This window comes from Laccaria bicolor, genomic scaffold (assembly GCF_000143565.1).
Source record: "Laccaria bicolor S238N-H82 LACBIscaffold_68 genomic scaffold, whole genome shotgun sequence".
Classification (NCBI taxonomy): Eukaryota; Fungi; Basidiomycota; class Agaricomycetes; order Agaricales; family Hydnangiaceae; genus Laccaria; species Laccaria bicolor.
Window position 1 is genome coordinate 124,898 of NW_001889939.1, and position 16,948 is coordinate 141,845.

General features: G+C 50.3%; 7 protein-coding genes across 7 annotated transcripts; 3 read left to right on the forward strand and 4 right to left on the reverse strand.

Moving 5' to 3' along the window:
• Positions 1–161: 161 nt before the first annotated feature.
• LACBIDRAFT_315175 (glycoside hydrolase family 95 protein) lies at positions 162–3,783 on the reverse strand (the record flags this gene model as incomplete). Its single annotated transcript, XM_001889506.1, has 16 exons — positions 162–446; positions 506–616; positions 667–950; positions 1,009–1,074; positions 1,127–1,222; positions 1,281–1,389; positions 1,450–1,527; positions 1,661–1,711; positions 1,828–1,905; positions 1,960–2,045; positions 2,163–2,929; positions 2,979–3,114; positions 3,171–3,206; positions 3,259–3,364; positions 3,418–3,500; positions 3,552–3,783. The coding sequence occupies 16 exons, from the start codon at positions 3,781–3,783 to the stop codon at positions 162–164; spliced, it is 2,604 nt and encodes an 867-aa protein (XP_001889541.1).
• Positions 3,784–6,072: 2,289 nt separating this feature from the next.
• Positions 6,073–6,672, forward strand: LbH11 (type 1 hydrophobin; the record flags this gene model as incomplete). Its single annotated transcript, XM_001889470.1, has 3 exons — positions 6,073–6,323; positions 6,381–6,418; positions 6,485–6,672. 3 exons carry the CDS (start codon positions 6,073–6,075, stop codon positions 6,529–6,531), a joined length of 336 nt encoding a protein of 111 aa, XP_001889505.1. The 3' UTR covers positions 6,532–6,672.
• Positions 6,673–6,813: 141 nt separating this feature from the next.
• Positions 6,814–7,887, forward strand: LACBIDRAFT_295899 (syntaxin-like protein). The gene is made up of 4 exons (XM_001889471.1): positions 6,814–7,114; positions 7,173–7,363; positions 7,414–7,608; positions 7,665–7,887. The coding sequence occupies exons 1-4, from the start codon at positions 6,840–6,842 to the stop codon at positions 7,730–7,732; spliced, it is 729 nt and encodes a 242-aa protein (XP_001889506.1). The 5' UTR covers positions 6,814–6,839; the 3' UTR covers positions 7,733–7,887.
• Positions 7,888–7,914: 27 nt separating this feature from the next.
• On the reverse strand, positions 7,915–8,918 carry LACBIDRAFT_255924 (uncharacterized protein; the record flags this gene model as incomplete). The annotated part of the gene is made up of 6 exons (XM_001889507.1): positions 7,915–8,124; positions 8,164–8,256; positions 8,313–8,449; positions 8,506–8,598; positions 8,651–8,697; positions 8,878–8,918. Coding segments are annotated over 6 exons (621 nt in total), but the record flags the coding sequence as incomplete, so codon positions are not given.
• Positions 8,919–9,259: 341 nt separating this feature from the next.
• Positions 9,260–14,007, forward strand: LACBIDRAFT_295901 (anthranilate synthase-related protein; the record flags this gene model as incomplete). Its single annotated transcript, XM_001889472.1, has 4 exons — positions 9,260–10,876; positions 10,930–11,811; positions 11,972–12,181; positions 12,397–14,007. 4 exons carry the CDS (start codon positions 9,260–9,262, stop codon positions 14,005–14,007), a joined length of 4,320 nt encoding a protein of 1,439 aa, XP_001889507.1.
• A 71-nt stretch (positions 14,008–14,078) lies between these two features.
• LACBIDRAFT_315181 (uncharacterized protein) lies at positions 14,079–15,147 on the reverse strand. Its single transcript, XM_001889508.1, has 6 exons — positions 14,994–15,147; positions 14,863–14,933; positions 14,743–14,780; positions 14,599–14,683; positions 14,264–14,541; positions 14,079–14,202 (listed from the first exon to the last, which is right to left on the reverse strand). Exons 1-6 carry the CDS (start codon positions 15,061–15,063, stop codon positions 14,169–14,171), a joined length of 576 nt encoding a protein of 191 aa, XP_001889543.1. The 5' UTR covers positions 15,064–15,147; the 3' UTR covers positions 14,079–14,168.
• A 173-nt stretch (positions 15,148–15,320) lies between these two features.
• Positions 15,321–16,846, reverse strand: LACBIDRAFT_315182 (uncharacterized protein; the record flags this gene model as incomplete). The annotated part of the gene is made up of 4 exons (XM_001889509.1): positions 15,321–15,619; positions 15,667–16,131; positions 16,195–16,614; positions 16,678–16,846. 4 exons carry the CDS (start codon positions 16,844–16,846, stop codon positions 15,321–15,323), a joined length of 1,353 nt encoding a protein of 450 aa, XP_001889544.1.
• Positions 16,847–16,948: the final 102 nt, after the last annotated feature.

The following is a 16,948-nucleotide window of genomic DNA, read 5'->3' on the forward strand; positions in this document are numbered from 1 at the left end:
AACAACATTTTTCGGCTCTTCAAGGTAAACGAAACAATTTTAGATCCACAATTTATTTTGGAAATTAAAAAAAACGAGCGAGCAGTGTCGCCCTGACAAATTGAATTAACTTAAATGAACACTGCGAATCTTACGACGACAAGATAAGAAACGTTCTGTTCTCATAAACCTGTGATATCTTCCCTCGAGCCTGGCGACGTTATGAAAGAACGGAGGACCTTGCCAGCATAAACCACTTTCACCGGCCTCGAAATTATAAGGGCATCGACCGAGAAGGAGGCTTGTTTTAGTTTCCCTTCAGTCCAACAAAGATTGATGCTGATACCTCCCCGCACACGCACACCTTTGATAGACCCAGTGTCCCATTGTTTTGGAAGAGCGGGGAGGAGTGTGATGATCAGGGGCGTCGCAAGAGTTGGCACGTCAGGTGCTTGAATTATTGCGTTCTTTATTTTCGCCGGGTCGTGGTGTGAGATAGTCACGTACACAAAAGCCGTACACTCACCATTACAGCAGCGGAATATCCCAGGTTCCCGTCGATCTGGAAAATAGCTTCTGAGTCGGATGGGTCGTACAGACTAAATAAATTTTCCCCAAAGTTTTCAGAGACGGCGAACTGTGTCGTTCTTTCAGGAAAAAATGCAGTCATGAACTTATACGCCATACCGAAAGTTCATGATAAAATCTATCACGGTCTCCCAGTTGTGCCCACGCAGCCGCACGCCAAACTTTTTCCCAGCCGGAATCAGCATCTGGACCGGTTCCGTTCCCTCGATGAAGGAGGCTGATCAAAGCACCAGACACCACTTCGTCCTTGGTGTACGTGGTTTGCTTGCCGCCACCTTGTAGGGATTCATCGTATGAAATGATAGCATATCCAGGATATAGACCAATCAAGTGCGAAAGATGACGGTGAGTGTCTGTTAGTGAATCTTTTTCGACTTTCCATTCTGATTTTTAGGTATTTTCAGGGCGCGGTTTCGTCGTGAACGGGACATACGGGCAAACCTTGAAGTTGCCCCAAAGAGCCAATGTGCAGCCCCTTGTCCATTTTATCGCGTTTGGCTCGAACCTCTGTCGAATTTCAAATGCAGTTATTACTTTTTCATTCGGCATAGAAACGCACCGTCGAGAAAAACTACATCTGTGTCCCCAGATGCAGCGAATCCCTTTTCTACAGCGTTTAAAAGCTGCCAAATCAATTGTTGGGCATGTGCACAGCCTTACAGAAAAGATGAGCGTTCAGGCTGCAAGATACGTAACGATGTGAGTTGATCTACCGAATGTGATGGGCGTTTGTTCGGGTGAATTGCATGGGGTGACGACAAGCGTTGAGTCATTGAAGTAGAGATCAGGGATAAGTTTATCAAGGTGAAAGCTTGCGACACCCTATAAAACCAACTTACCTATGAACATTTTTCAAAACTGGATATTGGTGAAATTTAATACCTTGATGAGAGGCCAGCCTTGGCATTTCCACCAGGTGACGTCGTTAGTGTGGTCAAAGTGGTCCCAAACATGAATCATCTAAGGGCCAACTTTAGATGATCCGATAGTGGATTTAGGGTTTTATTACCATCCACACAGCAGACTCTGATACGAATGACCAAGTTAAAATTGTGAAAATTGAGGCGATAAATGACCAACCGGGGTAATTTGCCCATTGAGCGAAAGTCCCGCCCCCAAGTTTCATTCCCGTATGTCCAAAAATCTGGAATATCGCGGTTATGCCTAAACATGAGCACCATGTAATGGTTGGACACACGTTCATATAGAGATGAAAATATGTCAGGACAATACAATCAATCAAAATTAAAAAGCAAAAACCTCATTATGCGTTACCCATCCCCGAGTGATGTTATACAACACTTTAGCTGTCTCTGCTCCTCGAGGAGCCAACGTTTTCTGGTACGCTTGTCGTCAGCAGGAGAACACGATAAATGTAAGATCCGAAGACACCTGAAGAAAGTCAAACAAGGATTGCGTAACATCCAAATTTGTGGTCTCTGCAATCCAGTAATTCATTTGTATATTGATATTTGAATCTAAAATTTCATCAGGAGTCTGAATGGATTTTCAAAGGAAATAGTTACGGTAATCTTATGATAGAATAATAAACGTCATACAAACTAAATTTCAAAGTTGAAAGCATGGATGCGCACCAGCAGACCATGCATTGCCAATTCCATTCGCCCACTTTCCCTGCAGATTGGCGGGCAATAACCCCCGCGCGCTACTCGCCAACAAATATCGACCATAATTGAACATCACCCACTCGAGGTAGACGTTTGCTTTCCCTCCAGCATCAATCGCATACTGAGAAAGGAGAATATCAGTGGGGATGTCAACGAGATTGCGGATAGACCAAGTCGAACTAGAAAATGACAGGCAAAATGGCGTCGTCAGTGTGGCTTTGTAGTCTTGAATATGCTGGTCCAAAAGCGACTGAACAGAGAAAGTCGCTGGAGATAACAAGAGAAGCGCCAGTAACGATGAATGCGGATCGGCACCGCGGAATGTAAAATTGTGTGCTGCGTCTCCGGCGTCCATTGAGTAATCCGTGCTGCCTACCCAAGTGACGTGTGCCTCTTGCAAACCAGCTGAATTGTCGGTGCCAGTAACCTCGATGGTGGCGTTCGGAGGAGACCCAGATGGGACGGGGAACTGAATGCATCGTACGGAGGAGGACGCCGTGGAGGCAGAGACTCGGAAGATGAAAGAATAGAGCATACTTGGGGGGCTTGGCGCAACGGAGACGAACCCGCGCACAAGAAGGGAGGAAGAGTTGAGACATGTTACGTTTGGAGCTGGCAAGTTATGCTCCAACCCTGGGGAAAATGTGTATGAAAGAGAAGGGAGCGAGGCTGACGGCGTTGTTGTCGTAATGTGTTGAGTACACGCTTGGGTGGGATGTGAACAGAACGTCGTGCTTGAGAGCGAATGAGATCAGAGAAGGCGAAGTGGGTGTAGTGCCTTACCGGAGATATTTGGCCCCTGCTTGTGTCCAAGTCGTGCGTGCGACGCCTTCGTCGAGGTCAAGCCAACGGGAATAACCCGTCACAGGCCCTGTACTATTAATATTGGAGAGAAGATACCCAGCACCAGCATATGACCCTGCACACACATCCTCAGTGATAGGCATCTCGGGATAAATCTGGAAAAGAACGTACCGTATTGCCCAGGATCCGTGGCCAGGACCTCGATGGCTATACATCATAGATAGCAAGACAGACGAAGTAAATAAAGACATATAATTACTGTCTATGTCGCCAGTTGGATCGTTAAATATTGTTTGACGAATACTTTGCATAGCTTCAGCCATTGCAGTTTGTTCGCGTGGTAGCTTATTGCCACCGTTGTATGCCTGAACAACTGTCAATTACTTCGATGCCGACGCGCTGCAGGAACCAGCCATACCTGGTCTGCGAATGGACCGCCGGACCAGAGCGATTCTATGTTCAACTGGGTGGCTTCCTGCATCGTGCCACCAGGTATCATAGCTGTCATGAAGAGTGTTTAGCGCATGCCGAGGGTAGCAGAAAAGCTCTTACCCGCTTGGTATCCGTTCCCAACAGGAAGGAGCTCTCTCGACCAGAGGGTACCAGGCTTGTTATACCATAAACCATTTCCGGAGTGGGGAAATCCAGCTGGCGCACGCGTTAGACCGAGCAGATGAATCAAGGCAACGAAAGCCCCAAGAATCCGCAACTTGACGAGGAGTAGCAGTCTCGCCATTAGCAAGAATAAAAAGGATGGTGACGTCAAGAGCTCATCTGAGCCCATAGAGCCCGCCTTAGATTACTGCCCCGTTACAGCCAATTGGAAATCCGGCTGCCACAAGGCTGCCAGGGTTGAAAATTCGAAAGCCCCTCGCAAGTGAAACCAAGAAAAAGTGATTGCTGTCTTTGCTCAAGTGTAGCAATTGCCATTGGCAAGCTACTCGTCGAAACGTTCACTGTCGTTGATGTTAGCTCTTTGAGGTTAGTCGCGTCTGGCCAGCTTCTCCGAGGTTGGAACTTGAAGGGCTGTGAAGGGCTGGACTTCCTGTCTGAGTCTATTATTATATTCCGTTGTGCAAATGGATACAAGCATTAATGGGGTAGTGGTAACCTGGGTCGTTGCCATTGAGTGTCATGCTCGACCCGCCGGGGGTTCGATTCCCTCTTAATGCAATACAGTGAGCCGATGTTCGTTTTCCACTGCTGCACAGCAGTCGGCTAGTGAGTGCTCTTTGGCTCTAGGCCGTCTTTTTTTTTTTTTTCAAGTGTGCTCTACTTATTCACTTATACATAAGGGCCGTACAAGGTTCGAACTTCGTGGGTTCAAAGCCACTGACAATTAGTGACCCTAAACTTATGTTTTTAACACTTTGCAGAGCCTCTAGAAAAATTTCTCCAATCGGTGAACGGCGGGTTCAACGTGGGTTCAACGACACTGAAGAACGTACAGGCCCGCGTTTGCACAAATGCCAAAGAGGCTTGGCACTGACTCCCAAGCCCACGTCCAACCTGCTGCCATTGTGGAAGCTCTCACAATGCACACTCGACTCATCACACCTGACGTGGGCGATTTCTCTGCTGCACATATATCGACTCCGGCATCGAAATTGCGAACAAGATTGAAGGGGCGACGCGTCGTGGTAGTGCGTTCACTTGGGGGTTCAAGCATTAATGTTGATATCAGGCGTGGGCAAGCAGTGAATAGCGTGCGAGGGAAGCCCACTGCCAGTAAATATGACAAGTTGGCTCTCCTCCACCACTCACTTCGAATCCGGCTCTAGCGCGGTCTAGATGGAAATTCTCCAAGACCAATCTTTTCGTCGATCGAAGGTACGAAATCGAATTCAAAGAACTGAAGACGAGAAAGTGATTGACTCATGCGTTTCAGAGATTGTCCGTGAACGCGTAAATGTTCTGGAAGAAGGTACTTCTGGGCGATATCTGGGGCTGCCTAGGTCGTAATCTCAGGTCGTCAAGTCAAGGAAACACTTCATCCAGGGTTGGAGGCGGCATCCCGTACGCTCGCTTTCACTGTCTGTGACAGTAATTTGTGGAATACGTCGCGCTGAAATTATCCGGAAGCACTGGCCTCTCCCCTCCAGCCGCTATCGGCTTAACCTACTTACAACCTCGGTCGGGTACCGATAAATGCTACAAAGGAAGTCGAAATAAAAAAAATCTCGCACCCTTGGAGCGTATCAGACAGAAGTTTAGCTTTTTTTCACTCGTGTTCGTTTATTCTCTTCTTACGAAGTCCACGATGTTGAAGGACCCAGCCTGGACCCGAGTCGTTGGGAGGGGAGTAAAGAGCTCGATTCGATTTAATCCACATGCCGTATTATGAAGTTCTGGAATTGGTATTCTATCGATGGAAAGGACGGAAATGTCTCTCAGGACCATGACAGTGCTACGGCAGCGGCGCGTTAACGACTCGCGATCGCGACACCGTCCAGATTCAAAATCTTCTTTGCTTTCCGCGGCGTCAATGGCACAGGTCAGCTTAAGTTGACGGGGACGGGCTTGGTCTGCTTGCCGCCTCCACATATGAGCCTAAGCGCCACCGACCTCTCATCCAGCACGTGCTCGCAATTTTAAATTCGTGAGTTTCTCTTGTTAAAGTGGAGGGAAAGAACTACGAAAAGTTTATCTCTTCCGCAGAGGAGAATCCATTGGACGTGAATCTTACCAAAAAGAAACTCATCGCGTTATGTCACCGCGTTCTTCACTTTGGGTCTATCCGCGATCGCGCCGGGGTGTACCAAGTATGTTGGAGAGGCCTTGACGTCCGTTGAATTATCCGTGTGATTAAATTTTGAAAAAAGGTCACCGATTACGAGATTTTGAGCATATCTCGTTGTCTCGATTACCGCCACAGACTTCGACTGGGAACTGGACTCCAACTTGAGTAATACAGCCCTGCGACAGAGATTTTTTGGGGCTCGTCGAAAAAAGGTATAAAAACCTCAGTTGGTCTCGCTTCAACTTATCCCAGTTCCAACTGAGTTTTCACAGTCGTTCAAATCCTCACCACAACAATTCACCCTCACTCACTCGCTCTCCATTCACCCTCGCTATGTTCTCTAAACTCGCTCTCATCGTCACTTCTGCCTGCGCCCTCGCCGCCGTCGCCGCTCCTACCTCCACCGGAGGCTCCTCGTGCAACGCCTCAGGTGGAACTCTCCAGTGCTGCAATAGCACGGAGAGCGCCAGCAACATCAGCGGCTCCATCAGCGGCCTCTTGGGAATCCTCGGTGTCAACCCTGCAACTTTGACTGGACTTATCGGACTCCAGTGCGGTATTTCTGTTGTTGGTGGAACCTCTTGGTGGGTCGTGCGCCGCTCTATCGATTCGCTTCTGGAACTCTAACGCGTCTTCAACAGCTCTTCGCAGCCCGTTTGCTGCAGCGGTAACAACTTCAGTACGCAACATCCCTCTCATTAGTTTAAATTTCATAGAAAAAATTGCTAACTTGACTCTTCCATAGATGGACTCGTTGTTCTTGGTTGCAGCCCCGTCAATGTTGGCCTTTGATTCGCTCATTTGTCTCTTAGATTTTTTTATAGATTTTGTTCGTCTTATCTGATTTCATTGTCGCAGTTCGTAGCAGATAGTTATCAGTAGCAGCCACATTCTTTGTCGTCATTCTGGGCTAATAGTAATTTTCGATTTGTCCAATGTGCTTCTCGCATCCAAGTCACGTGAGCGCACAACTGTGCCGGACTCAGTTGATTGCCCTTGTGCTCACTTTTCTTCTTTGACTGCGACCTTGGCTGCTGCGCGCGCGCGCTCTTTAATTGCGCCCACTACATACAGCAGTTATTCTCTAACCTCCCCCCACGATGTCCCTCGCGAAACTCACTTCAGTATCTACGAAAACCCTGTCTCTACTACTCGAGCGACAACGACTCCAGACATTACCCTCGTTCTCGTCACCTCAAGACCAGCCACCAAAAACCAACACGTTACATCTTGCTCAGATAAAGAGGAACCTCACCCAACTGCGAACGGGCATACTTGACCTCGAGGCGAAAGAGGGGCCTTCGGAGGCGGTTGGTCTGCTACGAAATCAGTATGATCGAATGCGGGACATGCTGGGAGATGTCCATGTTTCTAGGTCTGTTGATTCCTTGACCTCTCTTTAGAACGCAGATTGAATGAATGAATGATAACAGCTTGGACAAAGAAGAGCCCACGTTATCTTCGACCGTGGCATCACCTTCACCCGTGTCTCCTCCCAACCTCTTTCCGCCACCTCCCGCTACGAGAGAAGTGAAAGAACCCATATACGCACCATACGCGGATGACCCCGAGCTCGGGCCTGACCCAGGCATCATGCTACAGACGCAACGACACCTGATGAACGGTTTGTCCTGGGCATGCCAATGACACGAATACAAGGCTAATTTTAATTAGAACAAGACCAACATTTGGACCAATTATCCCACTCTATTAACAGGCAACATCATATATCTTTGCAGATTAACGATGAGCTGGATGTTCATCATGGGCTTTTGGAGGAATTGGACACGGACTTGGACCGGACGGCGAGCCGGTTAGGTGGTGCGCGACAGCGGTTAGAGCGGGTCGCGAAAGGCGCCAAAGAGAATGGTTCGTGCTTCGTTCCCCGGGCTTTTCTTGGTTCTCGCTGATTCGCGTCGTTTCAGGCTCGGCTGTTACCATTGCGGTGCTCATCCTCCTCCTTCTCATACTCATCATCGTGTTCAAGACATGATATGCCGGCCTCCGTTACGCCCGCCTTTTGGATATCCCTCACTATACGACTCTCTGGAATATATTTATGTAATTATACATCGTCTTGCTCTTCACTCGCATCTAGCATCTGTCATACTCTGTTAATATTGCTAGCTATTGAACAATTGCAATCCGCCCGTTCATTCTTCACCGACTGAAATCTTACGTAGGAACGCCTAATATCCCCCAGATAGCCTTTCCGACAACTGGGACGCCATCATTCTGCCAAAATTGCCTCCTCTTCGCATCGGCTGCGGCTTCAGCGTCGATAACTCCCGAACTCGCCCTCTGTTCGACAAGTCCATCCACGATTGGTTGCGTAAACTCGGGATGACCTTGGACGGCGAAGATGTGTATATCTTTCAATGTCGCCTCCAGAGGATGCTTGTCAAATGAGGGTGAGAACCGGACCATGCCTTGATTCAATGATAGAGGCGTTGAACCAAGGAGGTGGAATGTCGGTGGAACAGCGGGGACGTGATCTCTATGCATCTCTTGAACGTTCTATGAAAGCAAGTTTGGATAAGGGAGGCTGGGGTGTGGGGTAACCTCATGCGTACCAGAGATTCTACGCCGAATACTTGCTTTCCCAGGTCAGTCAGATCCAGAGGCATGGGACCGACCTCCCACCTGCCGCCATTGGGGACACATTCGCCTCCCAATGCGCGGCCGATGATCTGATGACCAAAGCATATCCCTGTGGCTTCTGTTTTAGATTTCGGTAGGGTCAGATTGCCACAAAGATCACTTCACCTATCAGCTTGACATGTGGTTTTGATTCTGCGATATGGCTGATGTACGCAATGAGCTTGTTGACCCATTCCACGTTCTCATATGCGGAGGCAGCTGGTGCGAGGCACCTTTAACGTTGTCTTTTAGACTCACGAAGGGTGCGTACCTGACCCCGTCAGGACAATAGCATCGTATGTATCTACTTGATCGTCACTTGGGTACTGCAGTTTCTGAACATCATATGGATCAAGGATGAAGTGGGCATCAGATCCGTTGGGAAGAGAGCTTTGAAAGAACCTGGTAAAGACGGCAGAGTAGTCGCCGTGGTCAGCGTAGAGCTTGCCTGTGAGGCTGCCGCAGATGAGTAGGGCGAGCGATATGCGTGTTCCCGACATCGGGTAAGAAGTCGACGTCACTGTGGAAATGCGGCTTACGCTTGATCAGGTGGTCTATTCTACGGTATCTCTATACTTGGGCAACGAAATGGACGAGATGAGCACAATGCAAGCACAAGGACAGCACACCGCGTGTCCAGATGTCGATATAAATGGCCCGTGGCAACACAATCTCGGAACTTGATATTAAAATTCTCTCCCCCTCTTCTCTCCCATCTACTCATTCTCCGTAATCCTAGATCGTATGCGCTACTTGTGCCCAATCATAACTGTATAATCCAAATTTTAGGGGGAAGCCGACGTGCGGAGTTTGAAATCGCCGAGCCTGGCCTCTCCAGATTTCAACAAGGTGCGCCTCATAAATTTCATCTCTCTTCCCCATGGAAGACGGCGAGCAAGAGGGTTTGCGAATCTCCCTCAACGGCGACCCCCGCTATCTCGTTGCCGCCGCCACCGTAGCAACCCTCTTCCTTGCTGGTTCGGCCCTTTGGCGTTCCTCCATAATGTCTCCCAGGCTTGCAATCACCGAGAACAATCGGAACGAGAGTGGCTTAACGGACCCTGACGCTATAGTGCGCTCTGAGCCTCCCTCGGCCTCAGAGGAGAAGAGTCCAGCAGACGGGCCTTCAAAAGACACGCGAAACAAGGTGCTTGACGAAGTCACACCACTTTCGCAGGAAGTGGAGTCCAAGGATTCGAAGAGCACGCGTACGAAGGATAGACGGAGGAGGGGCAAGGACCCGCTGAAGGAAATCCTGAAAAGCGGGAAGAAAGCAAAGGCTTTTTTGGGCAAGGCGGGCGATGTTGCTGAAAAGACGGACGTGATGCCTATACCAGAATCCACCCCATCCCCGCGTTCTCGAAAAATTCCAACAGACTCCACTACGCGATCCCTGTCCGTGTCCGCTGCTTCTAGCCATAGGATACATGGGAGCGCAACATCGAACCACTCCCACGAAATTTCACAGAGTGGTCAGGGGTCGGGCACAGACGACTTTTCCTGTGGCTTCACCACCCCTTCTGTTGTCTCAGAGCTCGAGGAGCTGTCCTTGTCCCTCGACGGGCTGGACACGCCCGAATCACAGAATTCAGACTTGCCTGCGAAGCCTTTAGAGCCAAGAGAAATCTTGGCGACTCAGGCGTCGGACTCCTTGCCTCAAGCATTGTCCTCCTCACCTACTTCTCACTCCAGCTCATCTGCAACATCATCTTCTGTAATAACACCAGACACCTCACCGACCATCTCATTGAATGAGGACATCTCAACCCCGACTCTTGTGCACCCTTCTGTCTCCCTCCCAGCCGACCTTTCCCCGATTCCAAAAGCTAAATCTCAAGTATCTTCCCGCCAGCTCGCAAAAGCTTCTGATCCTTGGGATTGGGCCGCTCCCACACCCCCCGAAACATCCTATCGCAAGCCACCGCGGTTTCAGGGAAAATCTCGAGGTGCTGGAACGCCTACGCCTCTGTCTATTTCCTCTCCCCCCGCATCCCCTTCTTCGGGGGTTCCAGGCTCAGCATCGCATCCCACACTAATTTCACCCTACTCGGCCGTCGTTGCCTCCTCTCGATCTACACCTCCAGTTGTCCTGGAAGAGCCCTCTGTAGAGGAACCCACCCCACTCACTTTCCCTACGTTGAATCCATCCACATTTAATCCATCGCACCCCATGTCCCCTAATCCAAATCGCAAACGTAATTCTGCTGCAGATATCAACAGTGCTGCTGGGGCGAGCACGAGTAATGGGACTGGTTACGGCAATACAGGCACACCTACGCGGCGTGCGCCTACGCCCAGGCGACCGCCAACACCGTCTTCAGGAACAAACACGCCTCCACCTTCCTTGACCGCCCAGACGCAGCTGGCATCATTGAGAGGTGCACTAGAAGCTGCGCGGTTGAGGGAAGAGAAGTCCAAGTCGGATATAGAACGGTACTTGAAGGAAATGGAGGTTCTTCGTTGGGAGAACGTGACGTGCAGACGTAGGGAAGCCGAAGTACGATTTTTTCTTTCTTTTTGTTAATGGATATTGTTTGACCCGTCTTATAGCTTCAAACACAGGTGCATTATTTAATGAATCAGCTACAAGCCTATGCTGCACTCTTCGCATCAATGCCACCCCAGCCAACACAGATGCAAAGTCCTACAGGAAGCGGAACCACCTCCAATGGAGGAGGCAATGGATCTACTCCAAATGGATTCCCAGCACAAAATTCACCACTGCATCCTCCACCACCGCTTCATCTACAGATGTTATCTTCAATGCACATGTTTCCCGTGAACGGCAACCAATCTCCAGCGACGTTGGTCTCTCCAGGGACACCACACTCTGGTGGTGGCCAACCCTCACCTTTCTTCCCTCACCCCATGCATTCACATACACCCCAGCCTCCACCTCAGTCCCAGTCCCAAAGCCATCCATCTCCGCACCAGGCCAACTTGTTTTCTACGTTTTTCCGTCCGTCGGTTGCGGGTGGGAGTGGCCCTTCGAGTGCTGCTGGATCGTCATCTGTGGGATCTGCGTCGCCTGATTTAAATGGATCTCCGAGCCCGACGCCGACTATGCTTGATAGAGGGATGATACGCGCGCGTACGCGGACGCAGACTGCTAATGGGCGTATTGGGGGACTGGGGAATACGTGGGAGGGCGTGGATAACGATGGGTGGATTGGAATGGGGGAGGAAGATAAGGATATGCGGGGTCTGGAGGGAGATGAAGAAGGAGGACAAGGACATGATGATGACGGGGGTGATGGGGACGATGACTTTAATGAGCTCTTGGCGGACGCGATACTCAAAAGGCCTGGAAGCATCCGGGTACGGAAGAAAGGGGGTAATAATGCTAGGGAAGGAAAGGAGAGGGCGTCGCCTGTTGAGAATGAGGAACAACACACCGAGTTTACGTTCCCTTCCTTGTCGGAATTGGGCAATGTGAGTCGGGCGAAGAGGGGTAGTGTGGAGAATGTGAATGTGGAGAGTGTCCTTGGGAAGGAAAATGCTGTTGTCGCCGCTGCCACACACGAGGAGTGCACTCCAGCGAGCTTGGTTGAGGGATCGCCTCAAGCGTCTGCGACAGAGATAAAACCCACAGAGTCGGAAGAAGATCACACTCCGTCCGAACAATGTCAATAATGCCCCGACTCCTCGCGATGACATTATACATATTGCTAAGTACCTCCTTCTTTGCAAGAACGACACACCTCCCCTTCTGGTCATGCATGGACTGTTTCTTGACTTTTTTTTTCTTCCTTTTTTCATCCACCCGATTTACACCCTCGTTATCTCCCTTTCTGTCTTTTGTGTGTGTGCCTCTTTTCTATTTTCGCCCCCCCCCATTACTTAGTTGTTATTAGCATACCCAATCCCAACCCCCCCACCCACGATTACTTATCTCGCCATACCTGCCTACCCATTTGCAACTGTCCATAGCATCTCCAATATAGTTTCAAGTCGATGCACGACGCCTTTGTAATGATCGTATTCTGATGGCTCTTATCTAATCTAAGCGAAACCCAGGCTACCACGATGCCCACCATCCTCGAAGAGATCTACGCACAACGAGCTAAAGATGTCAGACTTGCAAAGTCTACACCAGGCACTACGCCTGCAGACCTCAAAAACCTGCTCGCGATGCACCTCGCACCCTCCCTCATCCCACTCGTCCCCCGCCTCAAACGAAACCCATCCTCATCCACCTCCTCTCCCTCCCCCTCCTTAATGGCCGAAATAAAACGCGCCAGCCCATCCAAAGGTCCCATCGCCCTATCCGTGAACCCAGCAAAGCAAGCACAAACCTACGCTCTATCCGGCGCGTCCGTCATCTCCGTGCTCACCGAGCCGACATGGTTCAAGGGCAGTCTTTTAGATATGCGCTTGGCCCGCGAAGCGGTGGACAGTTTACCCGATCGTCCCGCCATCCTGCGCAAAGACTTTATCTTTGACGAGTACCAGATCGACGAGGCGCGTTTACATGGGGCGGACACCGTCCTCCTCATCGTTGCCATGCTTTCATTGGACAGACTTAAAGCCCTCTACGCGTACTCGCTCTCCTTGGGTATGGAGCCCCTAGTGGAAGTGAACAACGCGAAAGAGATGAAGGTGGCGTTGGAGCTAGGAGCAAAAGTCATAGGCGTGAACAATCGGAACTTGCACGACTTCCAAGTCGACATGGGCACCACCAGCCGACTTGTTGAGCTCGTAAGGGAGATGGACGTGGTGCTGTGTGCGTTGAGTGGGATTTCGAGCGCAAAGGACGTGAACACGTACAAGGAACAAGGCGTCCGCGCCGTCCTTGTGGGCGAATCGCTCATGCGTGCAAAGGATACCAGGCAGTTCATCCGTGAGTTGCTAAGCTGGCCTCAACAGACCCTTTTCGCTGGGAAAACACAGACGAGCCCGATGCCGTGGGTCAAAGTCACCGGCGTTCAAACGAAAGAAGAGGCCAAGAAATGTATCGCAGCTGGCGCTGATATGATCAGCGTCATATTCGACACTACAGACGCGCACCACGTCTCCCCGGAAACAGCAAGAGAAATCTCAGCCGTCATCCGCGAAGCACAACTCGCATCAAAACCCTCCAAAAAATCCACTGCCCCCGACTCTTCATCAGGAACCCCCATCTTCGGCCCATACTTCACACTCCAAATGGTACATCTCATCACAACACCCCATCGCCGACCTTTATTGGTCGGTATATTCAAGAACCAATCCCTCCCCACCATCCTCTCCACCATCTCCTCCGCCCACCTCGACCTCGTCCAACTCAACGGCACCACCGAGCCCCCAGAATGGTTTCAACACATCCCCGTGCCCGTCATTCGGCGCTTCGCCATCGACGGGGACTTAAAAGGGTTCACCAAGCCGGGTCTACACGCTTTTTCGCTTTTAGACCAAGAGTCGGTGAATGGCAAGGCAGATTGGGGTGCGGTTGTGAAGAGCGTCGAAGGGGGTGGTGGTGAGGCTGATGGGTTCCCTATGCCTGTTATCCTTGATATGGAGCTGCCGATTGAGAATCTTGGGTTGGAGATAAGGAACTTCACGCCGTGGGCGACGGATATTAAGCGGAGTGATGAGGGGGGCTTTGAGGAGACGTTGGAGTTAGTACGGAGTATGAAATCTGGTCAGTAGGCTTGTCCTGAAGATCACGGACGTGAATGAAATCGTTCAACTGAGCACTCACGTTGAGAGGCGAACAATGGATTAGGAAGGGAGACATAGAAGAAAAATCATCCAATAAATCATTCATTAACAACCCCCCCCACACCCTTTCTAGAGTAAAAACATCAAAATTACGACTTTGCCTCTTGCTGCGCCAACATCCGCCTATCATGAAAAATCAACTCATCATCACCAATTCCAAAAAAAAAAAAGAAAAACCACATACTGTCGCGCAGCCAATATCATCTGAGCCTTCCGTTCCCTCAAACTCGCCTCCCTCTTCTCCGAACTCTCCTCCCACACCGCCTTGCCCCCCACCACACTTTCCTCAACGGCCGGCTCGGCATTCAACACGCGGTCTTCGAGGTGATACCGGGTTATCAACGTTTCTTGCGGTGCCTTTGGTGTTGGACCCCCGTTGGTGTTGGCGTTGTTGGAAGAGCGGTGGGTGGTTGAGGATGAGGTAGGTTCGCGCGGGTAGAGTGTGTAGTATGCTGGTGGAGGCTGAAAGTATGGAGCGTCAGAACGTAACGAGATTCTGAGGCAAGTGGAAGGACGCACTGCGTCTAGGAACCCGCGTTCGAGGATCTTGTTAGTCGTGAGCTCGACGCTTCCTGTGCGTAAGAGGTCGTATCGGACGTTATCCCTACATGCCGAATATTCCGTGTTAGTGTCAGGAAGTCCGGTTGAAGGGGAGAGAATGACGTCGGTATGTCTGGGAACATGTTGGATATCGTGTTGATCTGCGAGACGAGTTATCAGTAACGGATATACGCGGTTGCGCATTCCCAGAAACGGAGGCGAGGAGGGGAGGGGGATACATACCATGTCCTGCGTAATATTCTTCGGTCTAAACCCAAGCGTATCCGCAGGCGACCTCTCGCCAGACTCGCTGCCTATAGAAAATTGAGATCGCCGGTCAGTAAGTACATACATATGCACGCGAAAACACAAACTGGAAGTGACCCAGCGGAACAGAAAGACGATGACCGCAAAGGCGACTAGGACATTCACGACTTCTCCCATTGTTTGCTCGGAGCTCGAAAGGTGAGGAAGAATAAGAAAAAAGAAAGAAAAAAAGATCGGTGAAGGTAGTAAGTAGTTACTTGGACTATTGAAAAGCAAGGGTGGTTATGACGAAACTTGCCTTTCAAACTCGAGACGGCGGTGCATAACACACGTAAATATTGCCTGATGGCAGTTGATTCTCTGAGGTGCCTTTGAGGCAAATTTCCGTGCATTGAACAAAGGACAGGGGTATGTAGACAGGAGTACGATTACCATTAACCCTCGTACGCAGGTGGAGGAACACCTCCAATTTCCACACCCCCAACTTCGCCAGCAGTGGTATCTGTAGGACTCTCCCCAGTGACTCCTGGAGGCCTATATCCCGGTTTATGGACTGACGGATCCTGCGGTATAGTACTTGATGTTTGGCGTTTCCGGTTAATTTCAGCTTCTCGCCGAGACTCCGATCGAGCTGCTAGGGCATTCAAGAATGGTGATATAATGCTGCTACCAGTGAACCTCGAAGTGGTGGGTGTACTGGGAGTGTCCAACGTCAGGACAGCCTGCTGCGTATCTATCACAGGGTTAATGAACGTAAGCATAATCACAGAAAAGGCGAACCAATCGTAGAATCCGTGTTTTGGTCCTGCTTCTTGGATTTTCGACTTCGAAACCAGGAGAAGCCGACAATCACAAGTAAAAGCACTACACCCCCAACCACACCACCGGCAATAGCACCAATGGGTGTAGCTTTCTTAGCAGCAGTCGCAGGGTGACTTGAAGACGTCGAAGTTGCATTCGTCGTTGAAGTTGTCGTCGACGCCGAAGGGGAATAGGTGACATAATCTATCATCCACGCTTGCTTAACGCAACTCGTAAGGTTCGCCACAAGTGTATGATTGCCACTTGACAAAGTACCGCTGTTGAACAGCAGGAAATTGGGCAAGTCACCGTTTTGCAAGGCTGGTGATGCTGAAGCGGTGTACGATTGGGAGTAAGAAGAACTCCCGTCGATGGTATATGTCGCTGAGAGGTTCCCATCGAGGTTTCCCCAGTTCCATACTCCGTAGACAGAGACACTGGTGCCTTCAAATTTATTATTGCATTAGCCAACACCTCGAACGCGGGTACCAAGACCAAAAAACCCACCAGAAAACTGAAAAGTAAACGTATCCCCAACCGTCGTCGTCCTATGCGTACTATTCCCATACGGCAAGCCCCCAGGAATAGTCCCCGCCGCGAACTGCGTCGTATTCACCTTCCAAGCGCCTTTGTAAGTGAACGCGCCATCCGTATCATCCACGATAACCTGCTGGTCCACAAGCGACGCGACTCTTCCCTTCGGCACAGTAACAACCGCGAAATCCAACTCGGTGCCTTCGACGTGTGTTAAAGATATATTGTGCTGCCCGTCTGGGAGTATTGGAGATTGATACCACTGCCGGTAAGATTGGGGGTTGGAGTCGTCGTAGGTCGAGTTGTAGGGCGTACCGCCGTCGATGGATACGGTTACAATTTGGGAGTCCGTGAACACGGGAGGGGTGATTCCGAAGAATGCCACAGAGGTACCTGCGCAAGCAGCGAATCTCACATGAGAATGTAATAGCGCGTTCTAAATTGCTGAAAACTCACCCTCAAACATCAACGAAATCGTACCCGGCGGCTTCATCTCACCAGTGGGAGAAGTAATAGGACATAGTGTCGCGCTACCTCCGTATCTCGTCGAGCTCCTGGTAGTGGACCAGCTTCCGCCTCCATAAGTGAAGGCGGGCAAAACGTCGTCAAGGATGACGGCCGCCATCAAGAATTAAAGTCCCAGGAAGAAGAGAAGGGCTAACTGCCCTGCCCCTCATCGAAACAGACTGGACAGCGTCCAGGGACGATGATACCCATCAGTCGTGAA